At 39.1% G+C, this 11,049-nt stretch overlaps 2 protein-coding genes across 2 annotated transcripts in view; both read left to right on the top strand.

The window, feature by feature from the left end:
* The window catches only part of nlrc5 (NLR family, CARD domain containing 5), a gene marked incomplete at both ends in the record, with an annotated part of 35,394 nt that extends 33,523 nt beyond the window's left edge, over positions 1–1,871 (top strand). The window contains 3 exons of the mRNA XM_080002777.1: positions 815–898; positions 993–1,076; positions 1,790–1,871. Of these exons, the coding sequence (XP_079858903.1) occupies positions 815–898; positions 993–1,076; positions 1,790–1,871 (250 nt within the window). The remainder of the gene's footprint in view (positions 1–814; positions 899–992; positions 1,077–1,789) is intronic.
* Positions 1,872–7,062: 5,191 nt separating this feature from the next.
* Positions 7,063–11,049, top strand: part of cpne2 (copine II) — a gene marked incomplete at both ends in the record, with an annotated part of 70,357 nt that continues 66,370 nt past the window's right edge. The window contains one exon of the mRNA XM_080002776.1: positions 7,063–7,239. Coding sequence (XP_079858902.1) covers positions 7,063–7,239 — 177 coding nt within the window. The remainder of the gene's footprint in view (positions 7,240–11,049) is intronic.

The raw sequence follows: 11,049 nt of genomic DNA, 5'->3' as shown, positions 1-11,049 counted from the left end.
TCCATGTGCTTCTGGACTTATTCCAACTAGGCCACTCTCTACCATAAACTGGTGTGTCTACAACCCTGTTGTCTATGTCTCTGTAACGGAGGTCCCCGCAAAAGCCACTTCAGTCACTGGCAACTGAACATGGACTCTCCGGCATGGGGAAGAAAAACATACGGTGTAGACACACCAGTTTACATGACAGGGCTCCTCCCCTGAGTGTGTGTGGGGATGGGGGTTTTATCTGTTGCTTGTTAGACCAACCAACGAGCAACAGGTATGCAACCACTCTAATCCTGGGTCCTCAATTACCTAGACCCAGGTCAGGTATGGCTGCTCAAACCACACCATCCCCACACAACAAGCGTAAAACCCCCAAACGGCCAAATCAAAATCTCTTCAACCAAGGTTGCTTGCCCTTTTCATCCTCAACGTGGTGCGACAGCCCCGGCTTCAGGTTGGAGGTTTTTTTGGACTACCTCGTTGTACGGGGGAAAAGGTCGCGATAGGCAAATAACTGCAGCTTTGATGATAATAGAATCTAACTGTATATTTTATGAGCAAGTCGAGTATAAATAATGCAACGCATTACAGTTCATGTTTTAGCCTCATGGGACATGCCAACAAATGAAACGAATGAAGAGAATAGTTTATAGTTTATAAGTTCATACTTGATGCTCGTGTTTATGAGACCTTTCTGTCCACGTTGTTTACATTGTTTTTGATGATGTTTTAAGTGGGAATTCAGATTGAAAAAAAAAAATCGGAATCAATTGCAATAAATTAGATTATGATTAATCAATGTGTTTTTCTCTCTTGTTTTGTCTAGTTTTGGTTGGAATGGCTGTGGCGATAATGTGGCACTGGAGCTCAGCAAAGTTTTGCCTCAGTGTCAGAAGTTAATCAGGCTGGAGTAAGTAAAACACACACATGAAATACAAACACAAACTAAATACACACTTTATCGTGATATTATGAATAACCGTATCCGTATTCCTTACACCCAGTCTAGAGTCCAACAATATAACTGTGATCGGAGCAGTGGCTCTGTTCAGAGCGCTGCACTCCTGCCCTGCTCTCCAATTTATCAGGTAAGATTTTAATTCCCCAGAATATGATTATATGTCAAGTCAAGTCAGTTCACACTTTATTTATAAAGAGCATTCCATAACAGTATGTATATTGAACAGTTCAATAAACTGAAATGATTGTCGTTTTTTTTGGTTTGTTTGTTTTGTCATTTTTCTTCCCTGAAGCAGCTTTTTTTCCCCCCAAATGTATTTCAAATTTAGAAATATTTCTTTTGGGTTTAGCACATGCTTTATCAGGTAATATTTGCTTGCTTGATCAATCACACAGAATTTGGTTTCACCTCTGTTATTTATACAATGAAAGAAAATTTAAAAAATTGTTCTGTCCTTTATGTTTAGGTTTTCTCAACTTAATACTGACGAAGTAGGGCGTACATTTAAACCTCTAAAAATATATTTTTTTAAATGCTTATGTTAGAAAAAAGAAAGAGGCTTCTGTTTGCTAAAACTATACTCTTAGGGTTTATCTAGAAATAAAGGTGTGAATTTGATCATTCGTCAGTCTTTTTTTAAGTTGATCTTATAACAATTCATTATTTTATCAGTAAAAAACACAAGTCATATATTGATCCATGAGTCATTAAAATGCGAAGTATTTTCTGTTTTTGTTGATGCTTTGTTTCTCGGAATCAACTTTGGATGTGATCTTGTATATGTTGGATGTGATCTGAAGTAATTCTCTTGGGTGCGTAACATTATTGTGTTTCCTCCAGACTGTGGAGAAACAAGATCTGCAGCGCTGAAGCTCGAACACTGTCCCTGAGGGACAGGCGCCTCAGCTTCTTGTCCATCTGAGACGCAGAATCATGACCGCTACACCAACGCTGATGTGAGATAAGATGAGATGACACTTGATTTATATCCGGGGGTGGAAATAAATCAAAAAATAAAACTGTGAAATGAGTATTTTAAGAGTCAAATAAAAGTCTTCCACTGAGAAATATGAGCCGCAGAAGCTGTTAGAGCTATATTTTAGACGATGGAAAATACTGGGCAAAAGAATTGCCAAATCGTTTGATGCTGAATAACATCTAATATAGTGTGGTATGGTATGAACTCATTAGAAAAATTGGTAATAGTTTATATGTACAGTATTATTTATTTTCACTGTGTGTATTTTGGTTTGTGCGACGTTCTGTGAATTCACCCTGACAATAATTTATTGCACTGTCGAAGCAATTTTTCCCATATACACCACGCTCATATTTTTCTGTTTTTTCCTTCTTAGTTTCAATGGGAATCATTGGCTTTTTCTTCTGTTATTTCAAATTGGTCAGAAGAGGTTGACATGGGCTTTGGTACTGAAATTCGATTGAGGTAGGGAGGCTTGTACCATATGGACTCTGATTTGTTTACATAATATAGAGGCCTCTCTCTTGAAAGCGCAATGTTTTTCACATACTCACAGAGGAAAGTGTGTCTCTCGCTCTCTCTCTCTCTCTCTCTTTCTCTCTCTCCTTCATCAGATCAGGTTGTGGCCTCTATTTGAACACTTCTCACGTCCTAACCACTAAGTTCCAAGTCGCTCAGGTTTCAATTTTTTTATTTGTATTTAATTTTTGATGCAGTTCAAGCCTCGCCTGAGATTATGTCGTATCATGTTATGTCTATGTATTTATTTTTTTATTCTAGAAAACACACGTTTACCTACATTCAATTCACGTCCAGTTTCCTGAAGTTTTCATTTTGAACGGAAGCTGAAGGAAATGGATTCTAACTCACCGAAGTGTTTTAAGAGTTAAACTCGTTCATGTTTGGAGCAGAGCTTGTTTTTCATCAATGGTTTGGAGAACTTCAAACAAAAATTGGATGTATTTAGAAATTGTTCAATTAAAACGTCAATTAAAAGTATTCAAAGATGTAGTCATTTCGTATCATTTTATTAATATTATATATTTTAGTATTTTGAGTATTTCTGTGTAGCCTCATGATGGATGCAGTTTGAGAGGGTCCCACACACCCAAACTACCACTAGTAACCAAAAGAGGGTGCCAGGGGAATGGAAGTAAATGGTAAACAGTGGCTTTATTTGATTTATTTTGCCTATAATGATCACTGAAACGGCGGATGTCGGTCTTTTTTTTGACTGACCAAAATACAACCCATGTCAGAATGAAATGAAATGAAACTGAGAAAACCATATTCTGAAATTACAATAATAATTTAAAAAATGAAAAATAAATTGCAAAAATAAAAGTTAAATAAAGCTACAAATGGAGTTGAATAAATACATGTTTGGAAAGCAATTTATGCATTTATTTACTCATATTTTTTCTTATATATATATATATATATATATATATATAAAAGAGGCCGACGTCCGTAGATCTATTTTCTTTTTGTTGAACAAAATTATTGAAACAATTTCAGAGGAAATCAAAATAAAACGGCGAAGTGAATCAGAGACAAAACTAGATACAGACATCACTGTAACGAATCAAACCCCAAATGTGTTCAAACTGTACACATTAAAAAAACAACAACAACAACGTTTTAAATAACAAACGAACAGATACACGTATCGGTCCCAGCTGTGTGTTGTGATGACGTCACAGGAACAGTGTCGTATAGCCTAGGTTGTATAGTATAGAAGTTCTATTAACGACCATTATGCTGGTGGCTGTCCACACGTTTCGAAAACCTTGAAAAAGGGAATAAAAAAAACCCCCAAAAAACGTTTGGAAACGGGCGGAGATTTCTCTCTCTCTCTCACTCCCTCTCTCTCGCTCTCCCTCTTTCTCTCTGTACAACCTCTCTCATCCCTCCATCCAAGTCACTCCATCCTTCCCTCCGCAGCCTGAGAGGAGACCGTGGAGGAGAGGAGGTCAGTACTAACCTGCTTTGTTGTTGTTGGGTTTTTTTGACATACTTTGGATCTTTTTCCGTATACATATATATATATATATATATATATATATATATATATATATATATATTACAGTTTCTACCGTTTTTTTTGTTTTTCTTTTCTAAGGAAAAAAAGTGATTCGGTTTGGCTAGCTCCTGTGGTCGATATCGCTAAAACTAAACTGGAGTGAGAAGTTGGAGGTGATTTATTGCGGTAAGTCATGAGTATAGACATCTTTGTGTGTGTGTGTGTGTGTGTGTGTGTGTGTGTGTGTGTGTGTGTGTGTGTGTGTGTGTGTGTTTGCCCTCATTTTACTTACTGTAATTGTCAAAGAGGGAATTCAGAGAACTGATGTGTTTCTGGGTAGAACAAAATAGACTATTGAAATTAATACAAGACAATCAATCAACTGGAGGGTGTGTGTGTGTGTGTGTGTGTGTGTGTGTGTGTGTGTGTGTGTGTGTGTGTGTGTGTGTGTGTGTGTGTGTGTTTGTGTGTGTGTGTGTGTGTTTGCCCTCGTTTTACTTACTGTAATTGTCAAAGAGGGAATTCAGAGACACAGTGTGTGTGTGTGTGTGTGTGTGGGTGTGTGTGGGTGTGTGTGTGTGTGTATGTGTGGGTGTGTGTGTGTGTGTGTGTGAGGTCACTTTTATGATTGCAATTCTTCCATGTTTAATGATGAACCTGGCTGATTACTGTTCGCCTGTGACAGCTGGCCATGCAGGCAATGCAACTTGCAATTTGACTTAAGTATGGAGGGTCACTGTGAGACACTCTTCACCCCGTGCACTGCATCTTTCCAAGTGGATGCTTGGAATTCTTTTCTTTGGCTGTATTGCTACGCGTTAGGAGTTATTCCCTTGCGTATAGGTGTGTTAACCCCTTCCCCTTAGTATTTGTACTGACCATTTTTAATGGGAATTGCATTAGAGTACATGTTATGGCTATACCCTTCCTTCCTACTTCGACACTTTGGGACCTACCCTAGCAAAAATGCAGTAATATACTATATAACAAGGGGAAATGTATAATGACTCTTTTGCAAATTATCAACCACCAGGATAGTCACTCTAGAAACGATAAGCAAATGGGACATTGCACCACTGTGTTTGTGATAAGCACAATTGGTTCGTAGGATCACTGCTATTACCTGTGATTGTTATTATGGTAATGCATCATGGAAATGCAATAAATTACATTTGAGTTGTAGCCGAGCTGTTTGCTTTTTTGTTTTTCATAAATTGACACAAATTGACACAAATTAACACATGGGAATTCATAATCCAACATTCGATAAAATGTGATAGTTACTTATTCACTACTAAGTAATCTGACAATACAGAGAGCTTTCGGCTTCATTGAAAGCCCCAGTATATATATAATATATAATGTATACATGTAAATATATGTATAAATATTATATAAATATAAATATTACAGCTATCAGTGACAGGTTGGTCTGTTTGAATGCTGCAAGATAATGTTTTAAAAAGGCCTGGGTTGGAAAACAAAAAAAACAATATTCTTTCGCCATATTTTTTCTCACACCCCTTAATGAAGCTCCACGTCAAGTAGAAGAATAAGTCATTTAATGAACGTATTCATTTATTTATTCACTTGAATTTGATTTAATTTCTTTCCCAGAGAATGTCAGGGGTTTTTTTTGTTTGTTTTTTTAATGGTTTGTTACAGTGGAAGTATCTAGTGGCCAGTCAAGGCTCAGAACGCTGACCACTGTGTGACAAATGAGAAGGAACATTTTTTTTTTCAGATATTCAGTCATTTTAATGAACACATATTCCACATTTCAGTAAATCTGTGATAAAGTGAAAGTTAGTTATTGAATGAACAATTTAGTGAATGAACAGCTGAATGTATTAATTAATTTGTGAGGAGTGGAGGGTGAATGAGAGTTAATTCACTCATCCATGGGAGCGGCTGTCAACTGAAATCACAGACTGCCAGGCGAATGCTCTTTTGGAATAACCAGTTAATAAATGAATATAGATTGTTATGGAATCTCGAGTAGCGTCTGCACAGTGTGAGGTACGCTGGTTACCACACAAGTATCTTAGCAACAGACAGCATCCTTCCAGCTCCTGTAGACAAAGACCCTCCTCATGGAAACATGCTTCTGGGGTCTTAGTTTAACACTTGTTTAGATAATGGGAAATGTGCTTTCTACCCTCCAAGACTCCCTTCAGGACAGTTTGTAACTGTGCGTCTGCTTAATGGATTGACTGTGACTGAATAGCTGAGCTCCGACACCACATCTAACCTTCTCATCACTTTATTCCTTTTTAACATTATAGTCCGATTGTCTCCTTCTAAATGGAATGTTAGAGATCTATATGGTACATTAAAAAAAGATTACACATATAACAAAGCCGATTAACACTAAAACATTGCTTCTCTTCTGCACACCACAGTGGTCCATGCAAGACGTTGGAGATAGGCATGAACTTGAAAAGCATGCTTGTTGGTTTTTCTTTAAAATACAAAAACAAAGGTGTCACAAACCGATATTGCCTATAGAATAACATTTTCTGCGCTGAAATTAAAATAATCATGCCAACTTGCCACCAATGAAATTGTAGAAAATAGTTACTTGGATGTAGTCTATCCATCCATCCAATTTTCTTCACCCACCTATCCATCCATGATAGCTTGATTTGCGTATTTGACCAGATAGCATAAAATTACATAATTATAATTAACACATATAATTAACACAATTAGCATTTTCTTGAATTTACATGATATCATATAAGCGCCTATATCAGAGTTGTAAAGATATGAAAACTTTATGATATATTATAATATGAAGTATTTGTTATGTCATATGCCATGCTAAATTGGCATAGGATGGGTATGACAGGTAGTTTAATGCCATCCCTAACCGTGTGCTCTAATAAGTGAGTATTGTTCGGTTTTCTTTTACTTGCGGTAAATTCGTTAAGTCAGGGTAGTGTTGGGGAGGAAATGTCACTCCAGGATCAGATCCTGAGGGCCAGGTCCTACAGCAATACATCTATGTCTTGGAGGCAGTTTTGAAGGAGGTCTCAATGAAATCAGGTGGTTCTTCTCATCATCATAAGTGTTTTTCTTATCCCAAAGCTGCATTCCTGCCATCAGACCATGGCCTACACTCTTGGCTCGGCTCCCAGGGGCCAATCCCCCAGTGTCGGGCCCCAGCACTGCGGAACCAGGGTGGAGCTGTCTGTCAGTGCAACCAGCCTTCTGGACAGAGACGTGGCCTCCAAATCGGACCCCTTCTGTGTGCTGTTCCATGAAGTGGATGGCAACTGGGCGGAGGTAAGGATGGACAATTGGGAGGAGTAGGAGAGCATGTTTCTCTGGAGGGAACTGACAGGGAAGAACTAAATCTATAGGTAGATAAGAGAAGACAGTTGGAGGAAAAAGGGACGGTTGAGTGAAAAAGGAGAGAGATGAGCACATGGATCATGAAGAGTCGCTTTCATCTCATGGGCAATCCCCCTTGGATAGATTGGAATACCAGCGAGATAGAGAAGGAAATGATAAAGGGGGAGGAGAAGAGAATGGGGGATAGAGAACAACATAAAAAAACATCTAGAAATGCATTCATATCAGGGACTAGTGAAGAGTAGGGGGCCCCCTTTGTCATTAGAACAGCTGCAATCGGAATTGGAATACAGTCATGCCAGCCTTGAACTGGGTGTAGTGGGATGTTGCACCATTCCTCAAGCAGGAAAGCCTCCAGGTCTTTGAGTGATGGAGTCGGGAGTCCACCTCACACTCTTTGCTCCAGAACTTCCCATCAAGATTCAATGATGTTCAGATTAAGTGAACATCATGGTAGGAGGAGGTTGACTGCATCCTGATTGTCATGAAACTACCGATTTATTGAGAGGTGTGTATGGGGCGTATATCCTGGCATAGAGGAACATCATGAGGGAACAGTGTTGCTGTAATCTCTGAGGTTGTACTGAGATGGTTCTTCTTGTCGTCATAACTGACTGTGAGGCTGTGACCGTTGACCTGTTGGTGAGCTTTGCCTTGTGGCTGAGCCTTTGCTGAGACAGTTTGTCCATGTTGTAATGATTTTAAAGAACGCATTAAATAATTATGCTGTTTTTTTGACCGATGTATATGCCATTGAACGCTGAATACTTGGCCTCTCTGGAACTCTTTGTTGTTTATTGGATCATGTTGATTAAAACTCACATAATATAGTGCAAAGACCTCTGAGACCTCTTTACACATTTACGCCAACACATACTGTTGTTGGCAATTTATTTATTTATTATTTATTGAATTATTTTTTTGAACCTGTGCTATCAGCAGGCTTGGCATACAACACAGGGTATTTGTATGCCATTGCATCCAAGGCATCCAAGACAGAGTTAATCTGCAAGTAGAGTTCATATTCTCAACCTGCAAAGTCACTCTTTATTAATTATCAAGAATTGCTCCAATAACTCTCTCCTGTGACACGACCTTATGGGTGACAAGAGCACAGCGTTGAGGATAGCATTTTTGTTTTACATGACCGCCACCAATCCCCCTCTTTGGAGAATGATCTTACCATGTTTTGATCTATAAACAACTAATCATCGTTACTTCTCCAAGAGGGGGAGAATCACCACGGGTGAGACAGATAAACATAAGCCCCTTTCCTACTTGCACTAAAAGCCTGAAATCTACCGGCAATGTTTCGCATTGGCGTCATGTCGGAATGGGAGTCGGTGTCGATGTTCAGTAAAATTTGTTCTGTAAATTTTCCCACTCTCGAAGTAGTATAATTTCTGGAAAATTGCCGGAACGGCAGTGAATGGAAGTATGTTGGAATGGAAGAAATAACATTTCCAAAAAGAAGGGGTGGAGCCGAATCCAAATAAAGCACAAAATTAAAAGTGATTTTTTAAGAATATTTATTTCTAACATATATTTAAAAAATATATTTGTTTTTCAGGAAGAAAAAAAAACATTCTAAAATAGGGCGAGTCTGATCTGAACCGTGGCGCTCAGCTGTAACGACGAGAAACTGTAACACGTCCAGTCTCTATGGAGACAGGTCTTTATATTCTTACATTTTATTATTTTTCTTTTTAAAAATGCCACTCAGACACTAGACGTGTCTTTTACAGTTAGGAATGCTGTGCGACCATGCGGGGACATCAGGAATTAGTGCTTTGTTTGACCACCGGCTGCACCACAGCATGGAGTGGGGGAGGGAGCAGGTGGACAGCGAGATGCAGAACGGGTGGAGAACTGACTGGTTAGACAAGACATCCAACTAGCCCTGTCCTGACAGGCCACCCCCCACATGTAACACAGATGGACACACAAGCCTAAACCGGCAACCATGCCCCAGACTGACACACGGAAGCCAGTCGTAGGGCACAGCCACGCCCCAAACACCCGGAGACTAGCCGGCTCAACCCAGAGACAAGGTCAGCCCCCCACCTCCCTCTGGGCCCATGACCCCCAAATGCTACAGCACTGGGTCAACTGCGGAGAGGTCACCGAAGCGACATATTGACAGGGAAACTGGAATGCTGTGACCCAAAAGGGATAATCATTTCTGGGTGATGTTGGTCCAGAATGTTTGGATAGGTGGGCAGAGCCAGATGCTTTGGGGATGTAACATGTTATCTTGCATTTTAGTTCTCAAAATGTCTACAAAGTCTAAGTATTGTACAAGCAGTCAAAGAAAAACAATGGTTTCTATTGGTATAGCATGAATGATATATGGGACACCACCTACTTTTACGTCTATTATAGCATTCAGTTATTCATTACATACACTTGCTTATGTTAAAGTGGACCTATTATGTTCCTTTTCACCAAGTTAATATGTGACTAACCGCAGCAAAACCTTATTTTTCACGCATTTCTAAAACGATCAGATAAAGTGAAGAAGAGTGACTTGACATCAGAGGCAATGCGCCATCTGGTGGTACCATTAAGTATTACAGGAAAATAACAGTGAAATTAATACTACAAATTTAAATATATTGTAGGATTGTTGTGAATCATGCATTGCTTCGCGGGTCGGATTAAACAACGCGCGGGCCGGATATTGCCCAGGGGCCATAGTTTTACCACCCATGGGTTAGTACATGGTATAGAGAAGTGATGTAAATGTTGGCTATTCATCGTGGAGAGAGTTACATTAAAAGGGGTTGACAAAAGGCTACAGCATAAATTAATTATGGGTTGGTCAGCTATTAACATTCCTCGGCAATTTGGGCTATTTGGAATACGCACATTTATATATTTAATGACACACTGAGGTTGATATACAATGACTTATATTATTGACAGACTGTACATTTTGTTGTGTTGTCAACACTTTTAAACTCCTAAATAATTCCAATTTTATAAAACATGTATATTCTTACTGTTAAATAAAAGCTTTTTTAAAAACAAAGATGTTGTGTGTCGGTGACGCTGCTCAACGTTCCCTTGAAACACAAGAACAATGCGGAGATTGCCCAGTTCAACGGGGTGTCAAGTGGCCATGTGGCAAGTAGCCTTGTGCCATTGTTGGTCCTCCACCCATTTGTATTCTGGGAGCTGGCTGAATGAAGCCAAGCGTGGGAAAAACTTTGAGGGTGATTATCTCAAGAGCACAGTTTGCAACACCCTCGTCATTAATAAGCCATAGCTTTAAAAATATTTGCTTGATTTCCACAAGTAACACCTTGTTTTGAAGCTGTGATTCTTATCTTTCAAATGCTGCAAACAAAAAACAAAGTCAAAAGGTACCAAACGTACCTTAAGTCTGCGGTGGGTCACATATATGGTCTCTGAGGTCCCATATATTCCCAACATATTTTTATTTAAGTTGTTTGCCAAAAATACCACTCAGATTATGCATTCGAACCATTTTAACAGGTGTTCAATCCAACCTGTCTGACAACGGCCTGTTTTGGTGGGAGGAGCTCCAGAGGATGCTAATTCTGTGAGCCAATGGGGTTTGTGAACAAGTTAAAAAAACAAGCACAAACACAAAAAATAAGCAATCCAGTTGCTGAATCTTCACTCATATTAGATATTCAAGGCCTAATTGAAAAGTTTGTTCTGACTTTCACCGCGGTATCTAGACCAGCACAGGATACAGCAGGGCTTGGGGCTTTT

Source organism: Zeus faber (assembly GCF_960531495.2).
Source record: "Zeus faber genome assembly, chromosome: 6".
NCBI classification, from domain to species: domain Eukaryota; kingdom Metazoa; phylum Chordata; class Actinopteri; order Zeiformes; family Zeidae; genus Zeus; species Zeus faber.
The sequence above is the reverse complement of the archived record's forward strand: the minus strand, read 5'-3'. Positions and strand labels throughout refer to the sequence as shown.